General features: G+C 43.5%; 1 protein-coding gene across 6 annotated transcripts in view; it reads right to left on the bottom strand.

The window, feature by feature from the left end:
* The window catches only part of LOC127056504 (integrator complex subunit 6-like), a 55945-nt gene extending 43807 nt beyond the window's left edge, over positions 1-12138 (bottom strand). For 3 of the 6 annotated variants that reach the window (XR_007775833.1, XR_007775834.1, XM_050964406.1), the window contains exons 1-2: positions 11859-12060; positions 11702-11779 (exon numbers count right to left, since the gene is read on the bottom strand). Coding sequence is in view for 3 of the 6 variants with exons in the window: in XM_050964406.1 (XP_050820363.1) it covers positions 11702-11779; positions 11859-11969 (189 nt within the window). In the remaining 3 variants the exon portion in view is untranslated. Of the gene's footprint in view, positions 1-11701; positions 11780-11858 lie in introns of all 6 variants that reach the window. The other 3 variants (XM_050964408.1, XM_050964409.1, XR_007775835.1) reach the window with 2 other exon arrangements.
* Positions 12139-16437: the final 4299 nt, after the last annotated feature.

Raw genomic sequence — 16437 nt, 5'->3', positions numbered from 1 at the left:
AGCACCTCTAAAAGAGTTGCTAAAATTAACTTCAAGTCCCTTTATCTTTAACAGTAAACATAAGGAAAATACTTTCTTTACACCCTATACGTGAATAGAATTGTTTAATATCACTTCTTGTAGAAAGTTCACATTAGAGAACTAAGCCTATAACAGCATTAAAAGCAGAAAAGCACAAGGCAACTGAGTAAGAATCTGCTCACCTCAATACTCTCTGGTTAGTGGTTTTTTTTAGCTAAACAGCAATGTACAACATTCTAATATCTTGTTTTGTGGCCAATTTAAAAACAAATTTAAAAATCAATATTTGAAAGAAAAATGTAGATGCTCAGTTTGAAATTCAAACTAAAACGACTGATCCCAGAGACATATCTTCTTATACCCATGCCTTACACAGAAAATGCAAGTACCTCAATCTCTACAGGGAATTAGGGAGAAATGGATAGATCAACACAAGTATCAGGCACTTACAGATTCTAAATTGCACACAGAACATGATTACAAGGACTCCACTTAAAATGTATATTCTAGACATGAACCAAACATTTCACTAAAACCTTGTCCCTAGCTTGACTTGTTGCCTGTGTTTAGGACAGCTCCCCATATGATCCTTTTCATTTTTATGTTCAGAGTCTCCAGCAAATATTAAGCAGAATCCATGAAAACTGAATTTGATAGAGTGTAGTTTTAGATATTCAAATTCTACTCAAGGTTTTCAGTGTAACAATAACAGAGATCATATATTAAAATGACAGTTGGCATATAGTTAAGTGGTATTGTTAACAGCTGCTCTATACATAGCACTATATGGTGATGTTGTAGATTCTAGAAATAGCTGTACTCTGTGGTGGATATATCACAATATTTGACTAGAGAACACATTAATAAGACAGAGAAATTAAGGGGCAGGGAGAGAGAACAGTAGCAAGTTCCCAAACCCACAGTCCACATTAGTATCAAATACTTAGTTTTAAATGTAAGTTAAAATAAAGTTGGTGCAGCAGAGTGGATCTCTGCTCCGGCCCTGAAGGGGTTAAAACAGCCCTGGATAAGGGGCTGGGGCTGGAGAAAGCAGCCTTTTAGGCTGGGCTGATTGGGGGAAGTGGCAGCAGCTGGGGCTATGCCCCAAACTGAGCAACAGGCCCTTATATAAGGCAGAGAAGCCAGGAGCACAGACAGTCTCCCTCTGGCTGTAGAGGGAGAAGGGCCTGGCTGCAGGGAACCAGACAAGGTACCTAGCGTGGAGCAGGGCTAGGGAAAGGCAGTGGAGCTGGGGAGCTCCTGCCTGGAAAGGCCCAGACTGCGGCCTAGAATTAGGCCAGGAGGTACTGGGGTTGCAAGGTGCAACCCAGGGGTAGGCCAAGGCAGCAGGTCCAAACTCCTTTGCTGATGACGAGTGGCTGATACTGCAGTCTGCCCCAGGGTGTGGGGCTAGACAATGACTAGCAGTAGCCAATACTGAAGCAAAGTGGGGATAGAGGGTGGGGGGTTCCCAGGAGAAAGGAGTCACTGCCAGGGGGGCAGAATGCCACGTAAAAGGGGCACTGGGATCCAGGGAGGCACACGGGGCCAGTAGCTGAGAACAAGGCGGATCACCGGCCTGCAGAGAGCGCTCCGAACTGGAGTTTGAGCTAATTCCCAAGGACGACCAGTAGGAGGCACCGCGGGGGTGAGTCCGCCCGGTTACAGTTGGCTTAAAATGGTGGCATTCCTCCTCCCTCCCATACCCTTGTTTTCCTAATGCAAGTTACTGAAGAAGTTCATCAAGTTGTACAGTAGTGCTAGGGCCCCACCAAATTCACAGCCATGCAAAACACATCACGGACTGTGAAATCTGGTTTCCCCCTGTGAAATCTGGTCTTTTGTGTGCTTTTACCCTATACTGTACAGATTTCACGGAGGGAAGAGTCGTCCAGCGTTTCTCAAATTGAGGGTCCTGACCCAAAAGGGAGTCGCAAAGCGGGGGGAGCATCACATGATTACTTTAGGAGAATCATGCTATTGCCACCCTTACTTCTGTGGTGCCTTCAGAGCTAAGCAGCCAGAGAGTGGCAGCTGTTGGCCGGGCATTCATCATTGAAGGCAGCGCCCCGCAGGCAGCAGCACAGAAGGGTGGCAATACTATACCAGGCCACCCTTACTTCTGCACTGCTGCTGGCAGCGGCTCTGCCTTCAAAGGTGGGCTCCCAGTCACTGCTCTCCAGCTCTGAAGACAACATCACTGCCTGCAGCAGCACAGAAGTAAGAGTAGCAGTACCGCAATCCCCCCCTACAATAACCTTGCCACCCCACAACAACTTCTTTTTGGGTCAGGGCCCCTACAATTACAACAACATGAAATTCAGATTTAAATACCTGAAATCATTAGATGTATGATTTTTAAAATCCTATGACCTGTGAAATTGACCAAGATGGACTACTAATTTGGTAAGTATTGCGTGAAGACACAATCATTAGATAGTGGAGCTCTCTAACTAATCTGTAAATCAGACTCTTACAACTAAGCAGCCATTTTTGTGTATGTATTATGGCTCCATAGTTAAAGCTGAAACCAGAATAATCTGGACAATTAAGTCACTAGACATGCACTACTTTTACCCATGATTACAGATCCACGCAAGTCTTCTTACAGTAAGTTCAGAATATCATTTATATACCACTGGGTTCAAAGTAAATAGACTATTCCCCTTAGGGAGAAATATTTTCAAAACCCAAAATGAGAATGAACACATTATAAGCAATTAAGAATAAAGGAAGAGTATTTACAATCTTATAGAATTCATTATTGCAAAAGCTAATACAAGCACACATTCATATTTTAGAAATCAACATAATGGTACTTCATCTAGTTTAATAAGAGAGTTCCTGCCCCAAGGAGTTTACAATCTAAACTATTATGTAAATTTTTATATAGATTATAAAGCCATGCTATGAAGCCTGGATCATAGTTTAGTCATTCCTGTGAATTTTGCCTTGGTATTTTGATGAAAAAACAGCACATAGTACATAAGAAACAAGGAGCATTTGGCAAAGAAACTTGGAGACAACTCCCTGTTCACAACAGAGAAGCTTTTCCACTTATTTGCACACGCTCTTAGGCAGAAATACCTATTATGATTTTACAACTTAAACTTGTTATAAAAAGTGACGTTAGCATTTGAAATTAGTTATCCCTCTTAGTGCAAACACTTCTGCTTTTATCTAGTACCCCTTAAAGCCACTGGATATGTCTATGGGCCTGTTCAAGATAATACAGAGCCAAGTAAAAAGACAAATAAATGGCCATAGTGGCTATCAGCGATAGGTGTTAGTGTCAATCTAACTTCTCCAAAAAATCCTACCATTTCATACCATCAGTGTCTCATGTAAGCATATGCAGGATCAGGGCCTTAATTTGCAAATTCCAGTAGACACTGAGCTGCTTAGATGCTTTAAATAAGTTTAGAGTAGCAATCCACACTGCCTCTCCTTTTCATTGGTTGTAAGCTGCCAGTGAAAACAAGTTATCTAACTGGAAACCAGTTAGATTAATAAGACGATTTAACAGCTGACTGGATATGGAGGACATAACTACATAAGGAACCAGTGTCATTTCTACACCGCTCTCTCCATTTAGAATTCAATTCCTTATTAGAACACAGTGCTTCATATTCTTTCTGAATAAACTGGAATTTAGAGCACCCCATCAATTAAAAAAACCTCATCTTTCCAGCTGAAAGTGGTCTAACATTGCCAGAAGTAACTCTTATCCTTACTGTAAACGAAAAGGGAAAAAACCTCTGCTTTTTCAGTTTTTTTTATTGTGCATTTGTCTGCATTGTGCATCACTAATTTGCCATTGTTGACACTTGTACCACTTCCCTGGGTTCTACAAGAGGCTGTTTACTAGAAACCACAGCTGAAAGTGGAGATAGCAGGAAGGAACGTTCATCGAAAATAGGGAGAGAGAAGAGCCTGAGCGTGTTTGCTATTGACCAGAGGCCCACCAAGCAACAGGTACACACTTTTTAAAAGAGTGCTCTACCAGAAAATAAAAAATCATCAAGTAGTATCCCTTTAAATTGAAAGCTGTCAGTATTCCATGGTATTTCCACTAGAGGGCTAATTTCATAATCCCCCCAAAGTTCAAGTGAAATAGTACTCATTTTTAGATTTTAAAATGCATCCGTTGGGGGCCTCGGCATGCACAAGTCTGCCTCGCCCCCCAACAAAAACACTCACCATTTTATTTTGCTTTAATCTTACTTGCCCAATCCCAAAATTGTCCAACTAAAAACAGAATCAAGTAGTCTGGTCACCCTTCTTTAGGACTACTGAATCAAGCCACCAAAAATATACTGAATATTACACTTGGAGACGGAGCAGCTAACTGTGGGGGAATTATTACAGCTAGCAGACAAATTATTCCCAAGCAAGTAACAGTAAGTGGATTCCAAACCTATTTTGTTCTCAGAGGGTAATAGTCATAAGGGATTTGCCCCAATCTCCCTTCAGACTAAAATTACTTCTGTTATGCAAATGAATTTAAGAGAACAAAACAGAATAAGAACGTTTGTTAAATTACAGAAGGTAGTTTAAAACTATTTGTTCATGCTCAAAGTCACCACTCGGGGGGGTGGGGGGGGGGAGAGACTATGTAAAAGAATACCAGGGTAATGGAAGCCCAAAATAAATTGGTTAGAATAAGATTCTTCACCGAACTTAGGACTTGTTTTTGGGAGGGCTGGCTGAAGACTTAAAATTATCTTCCATCATGAGTAAAGGCATTTAAGTAGTGTGCACAAGGCAACTTTTGGCAAATGGAACAAATCAGAAATCATGTCTCTACATTGTCCCTTTTACACAACCTTATAACAATACTTAAATGTATGTATTAATATTCCTTCTGCCCATCAACCTGACCTGCCTCTTGACTAGATAATTCTGAAGACCTCTCACATTACTTCAGCTACAAATTAAGAGAAAGAAATGTTCCTTTTGCCCAAGAGGAACAGAAATTCCTCTTCTCAGCCCCAACTCAGAACTTCATTTCCCTCAACTCACCCTCACTTCAGCCTCATCTTTGACCCAGAACTCTCCTCTTCCCGTATCTTGTGACTGGTGACCTGCCTAGAACCACCTCCACAATACTGCCTATTTACACCACTGCCTCAGCTTCAACTCTGCTGAAATCACCATCCTGTATCTCCTCTTACTTTAGACTACTGGAATTCCTTTCTCCATGGCTCTAAATCAGAGCTCCAGATGGCCACCTGATCAGAATGCTTCTGCCAGATTTCTTACATGTACAGAAAAGCAACTATTTCATTTCCAGCTTCATACAACCCCATTCAGTGCAAGACCCTGTTCAAGTTACCCCAAATTAAAAGCCTACGGATTTGCTACAGCCTACCCAAATGGACTCTCTCTCCGTTGTCCTCCGCACAAGCTTCCTTCGACTCTCCATGAGTTGGCCACTGCCAACACGAGAGCCTTTATACAACACAGCACCTGCCATCCGGAACAGCTTTCTTGCTACTCTCCACCTCAAGACCCAACAGTCTGGACAACAGAAGCAGAGTGAGTTCTCTGACCCAACATCTGGAACTCTGAATTCTCCACCGCTGAAATAATACAAAAAGAGACCCTAGGTCTGCACCAGAGTATACTCAGTTACTCTTCTGTCACAGAGAGCCACGTAGGCCACGGTAATGCCCACTGCCTTCACAGAGCAACCATTTCATGATGAACAAAGAGAGTTTGATGTGTTTGACACCATTAAGTATACAGACTTCATATCAAAAGACAGACTGCTGATAATAGTGAAACTAATCCCAAGCCTCACCAGCCTCCCTAAAAAGTAACCGAGCTGCTAGGCATTATTTCAGTACCCTTCAGTGGACACTTACATAGGAGCCTTCCAGAAATTTCTACCACCTCCAGCCAACAAACATAGCCAACCTTGACAAAGGTCACAGACCTCATGTAATGGTTTCAGAGTCAGAAGAGGTTACCCAGTGAGAGACTCAGAAAGCCTAGTCATAGAAGTCACCATCCTCCAAGACTGGAGAGCTCATCTAAACGTGACACGGCATGCAGTCAGAGCGGGAGAGAAAGGGGAGCAACCAGTGCTAGTTAGAGCTCTGGGCTAGCAAGTCTTGTCAATTCTTCCTACACATTTCCAAGATCCTTCCTTTTCTATCAGGATGGCTCAAATTCTTGTCTATGCACTGATCCCCAGCCATGACTATTGCCCACTACTCCTTTCTAGCCTCCAAGACCAACACTGCCACATCCAGTCCACTCAAAACATAGTTGAAGTCATCTTCCTTCCCTCTCATTCCATTCCCTACCCTTCAACTATCCACTTTTAGTACATCAGATTCAAGCTCCATACGGTCACCTACAGGGAGCTTCACAGCTCTTTCCCCACTACCTATCCACTTTTCTGTACATTCCCATGCCTTCCCAACAATTCTCACCTTGACCTCCATTTATTTTTCTTCCATAACTCCCCCATATTTCATGTGTTTATACAGTAGGCATTAATATAGAAATGTTAATTGAACACTGAGTTTTGTATGGCAGTAAACTTCATTATGTACTGCAGTTAGAACTCCAAATTATATCTCTACCCCAATATAACACTGTCCTCGGACACCAAAAAAATCTTACCGTGTTATAGATGAAATCGTGTTCTATTGAATTTGCTTTGATCCACTGGAGCATGCAGCCCCCCCACGAACACTAATTTACCGCGTTAGATCCGAATTCGTGTTATATCAGGCTGCGTTATATCGGGGCAGAGGTGTATTTTAACAACAGCTTCAAAATGACATTTACGTACTACTGCACTAGGTCTCAGAAAACCAACTACTGGCCCAACCTGTTGGATCACCAACTGAAGTCAATACAATACGTGACAATACAAACAAACAGGAATATAGAACTCCTAACCCTAGTCCCCGAAGTAAAATCAATTTTAAGTTGTCCCAATACTCGGACTTGTGAGCAGGTCATTTATGGAGAAATTCATGTTAAAACAAGAATCATCATTTCTGGGAAACTGCCATATAGAACACCGCCAAGAGCCAAGGGAAGGCCATCTCACTGTCACCTGCCCCGCTGAAATCATATCAGTCACAAGTGTGTAAGAAAGTTCATAAAACCAGTTAGTCTGGATAAGACTGTATTAGTACTTCATCGTGAGACTTAATATTTACCCACAGCACAGGCCGCAAAAGTAATATGGGACCGTTTCACAAACTGTAGAGTGAGTGATTGACGAAATGAGATTTTATATTAGTGAAAAAGCAGCAAATAAATTAAGAGTTGACCAGTCTTCCTAAAAAAAGGAAACAAAACAAGTCTACACACATGCCCAGGGACTGCAAGACTGGATAACAACTTGGAGATCTCAGCATCCCACAGAACCTATATCTGTAGCTTTCTTTGGTTAGCTTTACATCAATAGTCAACTTGCTTCTCTAAGCAATTAGGGAAAATGGCAAGAGTAACAGTTGCTGGGGGTGCAGGAGGAAATTTCTCTCCTCATCCTTTTCCAGAAGAGATTTTTGTTTCTCCACGTAGCACTGCCAGATCAGTAACAGTCAGGCAAAACTGATTAAAATGACTGCTTCAATCAGTTGTGCCTGCTTAGGACAATGGGCAGATCTACAGGTAGGAACCACAAACAAACATGCCATTCTCTAAAACGGGAATTAAGAATGTGTGGGGAGTGGGAGATTCCAGCAAAACCTCAAAGTAAGTGTAAGCAAATCCTGGACATGACATAGTAAATCAGAATTAAAGTAACTTGCACTATTGTCTCTGCATAGCTACCAGCCTCTGTCTAGTAGCATATCAGCAAACTCACTTAGCATCTCAAAAGGTTTTTAATCTGGAAATTAGTGCTTTTCTTAAAACATAATTTCGGAAGTACTAAAAATAAAGCATCCTAGGTTGTTCTTAAAATAAATAGCTTTTCTCTGAGTAGATGGCAAGTTAACAAAGAACCTGATCCAATGCCCAAGGAAGTCAGAGGTGTTTTTCCATTGACAAAAGAGATTTTAGGTGCAGTTTTAGGCATCTCTGGAGACAAAAAAAAAAAATTATTTAAAAAAAAATTAAGATGTTGGTCTTTATTTAACCCTACAGATAGTTACATCTATTTGAGATCATATTTAACCATCTTTACTATGCATTACATTCCGTACAACACAGGGGGTATGGAAGAGAGCAAGTTCCACTGATTTCAGCATGTGACTTCTTCTGCCTACCAGCAAGCCTATGATAGTATAAACATTATAAACCATGACAGCATTGTTTTATCTAGGGCACCCTTTTTTAGCAGGGGTCAAGCAAGGCCGTTGATTTAACGTACTTTTAAGTAAAATAATTATAGGGCTATAAGTTACACTGAAGTGACAGCCTCCCTGCAACCAAAGGAACTGTTTCCATAGTCCCTCTGCCGTCTTCTGGTGGGGGTCAACTCAGCTGGTGTTGATGGAAAGGGATAAACAACTATTTCCTAAAGTAACCAATGAAACAAGACTCTGATTCTCTCTCAATAAATGATACAAACAAAAGAGCAAAGCAATTGGCAAGGGAGATCATCTGCTGCTGCACAGATATTGGAATATATTTTGTAAGCTTACTTTTTCATTCTTAAATCTCTTTCCCCAACCCAGAAAAAAGATCTTGGCCTATCCACCATTATTGTTGTAGTTTGATATTAGTATTTCCTTTGCAAAGTTTTTGTTTTGTAACACGTACAAATCTGCTTGGCTACTTTGGAACTAGAGATAGAGGAAAACAGACTTGATCGAAGTCCTTAGATCTTTTCCATTTAAATAAATACAAGATACACTCATGTTCCACGTGCTTCTGATGATATGCAAACTGCAGAATTATGAGAAATATTTGCAGGCTAAGCCTGCTTATTCTTGATAGAAGAAAAGGAATATCTTACCAAGCTTCAGAAAGTAACTATTGTTCACATGAAGTATCCAATCATGTTATTTTTGTTTTAAACTATGTACTCTGTGCCACACACCACTATGGACAAAACACATCAGTTCCCATGTATTTCAAATGCTACGTACCAACATTAGTAATATAGCACTACTCATTGGTACAATACTCCAAATATAGAAATTTTCTTTAGTAAGACTTGCATGGCATGTGGTAATAACCTATATAGTATTCTTATTGCAGAGTTGCAAGTAGATGAATTAACACCGGAAAACCATAAATATTTTCATTGTATCATGTTGTGTGCAATACAACAAAAACAAGGAAGCGTGTTCTCACAGCTAAGATTGCCATGACAAAGACTAGGTTTGCTGTATTTAGTCCTGAGTGGAGAAGAGAAGGGAAATACATTTCACACTGTGCTGCAGTGTTTTCGGACTAGAATGCCAGCTAATATTTCTTTGCCAGAAATTAAGGGATTTTAACCCTGAGTTCAAGATGGATCTTCATGAATGCAGAGAACAAAATGAGACAGGAAAGGAAAGGTGTGGAGTAGGAATCACAAAATAAATACACCTCTACCTCGCTACAACGCTGTCCCTGGGAGCCAAAAAATCTTACATTATAGGTGAAACTGTGTTATACTGTAAAAGCAGCGAAGAATCCTGTGGCACCTTATAGACTAACAGACGTTTTGGAGCATGAGCTTTCGTGGGTGAATACCCACTTCTTCAGATGCAATGTGTTATACTGAACTTGCTTTGATCCACAAGAGTGCGTGGCCCGACCCCCCCCCCCCGAGTGCTGCTTTACCGCGTTAATCCGAATTCATATTATATCCGGTCACGTTATATCGGGGTAGCGGTGTACTGACTTATGTAAGTGTTATCAGCATTTCAGAGAGGAGACTGCATTTCAAGTGTGTGAATTTAATGCTGGTCAAAGGTGGAAGATGCATGGCCCCAGATAATAAATTTCTCTTCCCACAGAAGCTGTACAACGCGCACAGCATCCAGCACAACCATACCCATGTTCCACCAACAAGCCTTTGGCCATCACCTGCAGAGAACATCCATTCTTAGCTTCTTTGCTGGGATTGCCAACAACCGTGGTGTTTGTTATGTGGACATCTGCATACTTTGTGCTGGGTTAATGCAATCAGATGACAACTATTGGTAACTACTGACATTAAAACAGAAAAGAACAGTAGTGGAATACCTATGCCCAGAGCCATTCAATGGATACATATTTACAAATATTCAAAACCTCTCAGTGAAGAGTTTTGTGGTGTGCTTTAATGAGACATTTAAAATTACTTTCATTTGGACATCTCAGCTGCTTGGAAGTCTTGGTCTGAGAAGCAAACAGAAATATTGCTAAGGTGGCCTAGATTTTTGATTTTTGACATGTTCTTGGGATGCAGCCATGGAAAGACAAAGACTACTTGCCTCAATCCTGAGAAACAACAAAAATGAGGGAAGAGAAAGACACACACTGGGCCAAATTCAGCACTGCCGTGTGTAATCACACACACTTGTGCAGAGTAATACCATCAAATCAGAATGGTAATATTTTATACCCACATTAAACAGCTGTAAGTCACAACACATAGCAATGCAGCATCACATTGTCTCTCTTCAATTCCTGAGCTGCACCTTTAGCAGTAGGTGTGGGAGGAGGAAGAGACAGGCTCAGTATGTTGCTTTGGTCACTAATGAGGAGACACACCAAGGTGAGGCATGGAAAGGCAGCAGCAAGTGTGAGGAAGAGATAGTCAGTTGCTCCAATCTTTGTGCTGCAATACAAGCCGCCTGTGTACAGGGAAAAGGACTGCTTCCAGGCTGCTGCTCCAATATATATACTCCTGCTGCTGCAGAGAGTGGGGGAAGTCTTTTGCCCTAATCCTTGTGCACAAAGCACTGCAATGGGGTAGAGATGCACCCTCTAGTCTAGGATTCCCTAGCAACAGCAGCTGAAATGGAGGCAGAAGCAAACTCAGCTAAAGGAGGAGAAAGAGGGGCAGCAGAGGAAGGGGACAAGGATCATGGGGGAGAGGAGAAAAAGCTTCAGAAGCCCCTTCCTCCAATCCTCGTGTAGCAGCAGCCAAGGTGCGGCGAGAGAACTCGCACCGCTCTGGATCCCGGTGCTTGGGGTAAGGGGGAACATGCCCACACTGGCCTGGTCTATAGGGTGCTAGTGCTGAGGGAGGAGTAGTCGCACCAAGGGAATGAGGAGGAAGGACACGCACTGTCCTGTTCCACGGCGCCCTGGTGCAGAGGCGGGGTCCAGGTGTCCCCGTCTATAGGGTCCCAGCAGGGGGAGGCACCGACAAGAACCACACTGTCCTGGTCTATAGGGCCTTGGTGCATGGGGGGCAGGGACGGACGAGAGCCTCACCGCGCCGGTCTCCCCGGGGAGAGGGAGGGGCAGGCCCCCTGGGACCGGTCCCCAGCGGCGAGGGGCAGGACCCCCACCGCCCCGGGGTCCAGCAGGGCGGGCGAGGGGTCGGGCCGAGGAGAGGCGCTGAGCGGGGCGGGGCCGCGCGGCGCTGCCCGGGCTCCCGTTGGCTGCGCGGCGGCCCGGCCCCGCCCCACGCCGGGGCGGCGAATCACGCCCCGCCCCCTCCTCCATCTCAGCAGCGCCCTCCGCCAGCCTCGCTCCTCCATACAAAAGCAAAATGTCCGCCATCTTCACGGGCCGCTGCAGCCGGCGGCGGCGCCCCCCGGCCGGGGCGCGGGGCGGGCGTTACCTTGATGCAGTAGGGCGGCTCGTCGAAGGTGACCAGCATGTACCTGTCCCCGCGGCTGGCCGGGTCCCGGGCCCGCAGCTGCGGAGAGAGCAGAGAGGTGGCGTTAGCCGGCGGGCGCGGGGCAGGCGGCCCGCCCGCCCGGCCGGCCCGCACTCACCTTCATGAAGAGCTCCACGGCGCCCTTGGCGATGTCCAGGTAGCTGGTGCCCAGGTGCGCCCGCTGGTTCATGGAGGCCGAGGTGTCAATGAGGAAGAGGAGGATCGGCATGGTCCTGGCAGCGCCCCGGCCGGCCGGGCGCCCCGCAGGGGGAGCGGTTCAGCCTCCCCCGCCGCCTGCAGCCCGAGCGCTCGCAGCCCGTGGCCGCTGCCTGGCTTCACTGAGACCCAACTTCTCTCCCCTCAGCCTCCGGCGGCACCATGTGACCCGCCCGCACGCCATTGGCTGGCTATTATACTGTCATTTGCATATTCATGAGGAGGGGGAGCTGCTGGGGCGAGGCCCCCCCCCCCCCAGCCAGGGGCGGCGCTGGACCCGGCCGAGGAAGGGGCAGCGCTTGGGCACTCTCCTGCAGATGTGTGCGCCGCGGCTGACAACCTGGGAGCTGCGCGGTAGGCAATGCCAGACCCGCAGGGGCCAGGCACACGCAGTAGGACTCCTACCTGCCCCTTGGTGAGGTACCTGCTGTCACTGGCAAAGCCAGTTCCTTGGCCAGGCCACCACGCTCCGTCACACGCAGGCTGCTGTCAGCATTTCCTGTGGTTGCAGAATTACATGCATTCCCAGCAGGAGTTTAGCTTCACAAAGTTTAAGGCCAGAAAAGGACCATTAGATCATCTAGTTTGACATGGAGAGCCTGGGCCATTGCATTTCACCAGCGCCCATAACCTAAAGCATAACTCCTGTTTGCCTAAAGCATGCCTTCCAGAAAGGCATCAGTTTTGACATGAAGACTCCAAAAGATGGAGAATCCATTGCTTCCCTTAATAGTTTGTCCCACTGGTTAATTTTCCTGAATGTTAAAAATATTGTATCTTAATTTGGATGTCTGGCTTCGGCTTTCAGCCATTGATTCTTGTTATGTTTTTCTCTGCTCAAGTAAAGAGCCTTTAATATCTGGTATTTTCTCCCTATAAAGGCTCTTAAGAGAGTCTAATCTAGTGACCTATCAGTCTTCTTTTCAATTAACTAAAAAGCTCAAGCTCTTTAAGGCTTTCACTGTAAGGCATTTTCTCTAGCCCTCAAATCATTTTTGTGACACTTTCTGCACCTTCTCCAACTTTAGAACTTCCTTTTAAAAATATAGACACCAACACTAAACTGTTTCAGAATTGATCTCACCAATGCCCTATAGAAGCAAAATCACCTCTCAACTTTAGATCTGCTGCTGCTGCTGTGAAGGAGGACTAGATATTGGATAGAACTACTGAACCATGACTGCACAGAGCACTTTACAAGAACCCATTAACAGCACTTCCAAAGAAAAATACAACTTCCCAACCTCTTACAATTAAAAACTTGATTCCATTTAAAGTCTTCTAAGATAAAGGAAATTATTGTTAATTTATTTGGAAAATTGTTCAATTTACTTGTAAGAAAATAGAAATAATATATGGAGTCAGAGTGTCATCTCAAACTTTTAAAATACAATATACAAACTGTTGCCCCAATTCTGAGTTGAGGGTCTTTAAGCAACCTTTACACATCTCTGATTCTGGACCTGGCCGCCAGTGTTACGCTACCTCCAGACTTCTCCCTACTGAGCCAGAACAGAGTCCAGAAGAAGAAGGATGCAGAATGCTCTGTCCCACCCCTGCATTGCATGAGAGTGGTAATAGAAGGCTATTGTGCCAACCTTCCAATAACCCAGTGAACCCTTCTGCACTGGTATAATTCATCTTGGTTTCAACCACTTTATGTTGTTGAAGTAGTAAAGAAGTCAGACCCTGGCTCCAAATTAAGGCCATTAGCTGTGTGCTGGCCCATTAACATGACCACAGCAGTTGAACTAAGCACTGGATTTCAGGGCCACTGGATTTCTGGACTCTAAAAGCTTTAAAGAGCCCTGAATCCCTTTCCCTTTTCATTTGTTACTGCTTGTTATTTGTATAATATTGTTCATCTAGGCTACCAAAAGTTGCCACAGTTGCTGCATGTACTGAATTTATGCATGCAAGTGGTAACTAATGATATCAAAAAGCAAAGAGATGCCATTAAAGAGAGGAAAAAAACTCCATCTGCAGAAGATGAAATGCTTTGGATCAAAGAGGGGCAAAAATGCTACTGAGGCCTCAATTCTGCAATAAGCTCTGCACAGGTGGACTCCTGTGCATGCATTCCCCCTGATTTGAACTTCTCAGTAGTTCAGACCCTGATGCTGCCATACACCTACTACCAGTGTAACTAGCATGCATAGTTTCCACAATGAAACAAAAAAAAGCTATGTAGCTCATGCCCACTAGTAAAAAAATACTAAAGAGGTACTGTCAACAAATCTCATTTTAAAGTGATAATTCAGTTATTAACAACACTTTCCACTGAATGGAAACAATTTTTAGAGTCAAATATTTATGTCACAATATACATCTTACTATTTGCACATTATGCAGCCTGAACAATTAAAATAGAACATTCAGTTTCTCTGTTTCTAGTCCACTTCAGTTGACTTTTCTGATGTATTTGATCAATAATGTTTCCTTTCACCAACACTGACAACATGGGAGGGGGGAGTTAAAATCCCCTTCAACGCTATTTTAATTGAAAGTAAAGACAAAAATTGTTCATGAATATACTTTTACTCCTACTGATCAGAATAATCTCTGGTGTAACTCCATTGAATTCAGGGATGAATTTGGCCTGCTAAGTATTGTAAATACCCTCTTCATCCCTTCACACACACAAGGTCTACATTTTGAACCTAAAACTGGTAAATGTTACTCTTGTCTCTATACTGATTTTATAAAAGTCCCCACACACACACTTTTAATACTATGTTACACATATTTTAGCAAATTATTTAACAGTCATGGACTATAAAGTGAGAGAACCATTTAAAAAGCTTGTATGATGAAAACAAAAAAACAAAAGACTTCCATGGGAGTTATGCATACACTATTGAGTTTGTTCTCAGAAGCTCATATAAATTCCACTTTCAGCTCTGAATTATGATGGAGATTATACTACAGGTTTAAATATATCCTTAATTCAGCACATTTCACACTGATTTATATGATTTATATGATTCATAAATTAGATGCCTACAGTTGGTAACTGTCATATTTATCTATAAATAATGGAAGCAATATCTAACAAGGTAAATAATTCAAAGAAAGACTGGGATTTTCATATTGGCTATCATCCTTTCCACACACTAGTGAAAATGAAGCCTAAAGCGGTCATAAGTACAGGAGAAGGGGGATGAGAGTGCACACAGCATTATCCCCTCTCCCTGTCCCAGGCATACTGGAAGCCACTTACATGGTGTGATGTCAGGTGCATGTCCAGCTGATGTGGGGCTGGAGTTAAGGGGATCTGGCAAACCAGCAAGGGGAATGGGCAATATGCAGCTGTAACCATTCTGTTAATGACAGCACAGTCCCTGGAGAGCTGCTAGAGACCAGATGAAAATATGGACTGACTGACACTGCCCAAATAGAGATCCACAAGTGTGAGAATAGATTTGACTTAAGTTTCTTGCATTCCACAGAGTTAGGAGAGGAGTCTTGACTGACCTTGTTGTTTAACTGCCAACCCCTTCTCCCACATGGGATACAGTAGAGAAGCAGTAGAGAGTTTTCCTATGGCCCATTCCCACATATTTTTTGTAAGAAAGGAGCTAACGTTGCCCATGGCCCAAAGATAAAAGTCAGGTCACTTCAGCCTGCATAACAGCAAACAGTCTAATTTCCAGTTAGATTTAAAGACCTGGAACAAGGGGATAGGGAAGAGATTGGCTGTCCATGTGCTGAGATCATCATCCTATAATGGCAGACAAACAAAGTCTCGACCAGATATCCCAGAAGAGATAAAAAATTAATCCCAAAAGCAAGATTTCAAAATAAGCAGCAGCTGCCCAGACATGGAAAACTTTGTGTGAAGAGTTAGCCTCAAAGTTCAAGAGAACATCCCCTCAGGAGGAAAAATAGCATTTAAAAAACATTGCTGGGAGTTGATGAGAATGGAACAACAGAAAAGTTCAGTGGTTTCTTGACAAAAATAAATTGAAACCCTCCTTGGTAATTACATTTAACTAGGTTGCCAGGCATGAGAAGATAAAAGATGAGACACAGGAACATATGAAATTAAACCAGAAGATGTTTGTTCCAGTTGTACTGTATCTCCATTATCTGATTGCACATAATGCCAGATAAATGTGTCTCTTCTACTTCCGCTCAGCAACTAATTCTATATGTCTCACTCAGTGTCCTTATGTAAAAATGGGGACATAATTCCTACTTATCTCCCAGGGACACTGGGAGACAATGGACCCAATTCTTGAGTCCACTGTAGTCCTTTTACACCACTTTACCAACACAAAGGGGCTGCAAAGCCAGCAAATCTGGACAGTTGGGAATTCCTCCTGTTGTGTACAAACAATCCTGCTGAGCGTAGCAGATCTGCACCACCTCCCTTGCAGCCCTCAGGGTAGGGAGCACAGCAGAGTCAGGGATAGGGAACATGGCCAGAGTGTGTCTATGCTCCAGCTATTCTCGGCTGTTGGAACGCCCCTTTGGAACCA

This window comes from Gopherus flavomarginatus, chromosome 8 (genome assembly GCF_025201925.1).
Source record: "Gopherus flavomarginatus isolate rGopFla2 chromosome 8, rGopFla2.mat.asm, whole genome shotgun sequence".
Taxonomy (NCBI): domain Eukaryota; kingdom Metazoa; phylum Chordata; order Testudines; family Testudinidae; genus Gopherus; species Gopherus flavomarginatus.
This window is presented reverse-complemented; position numbering and strand designations above follow the sequence as displayed.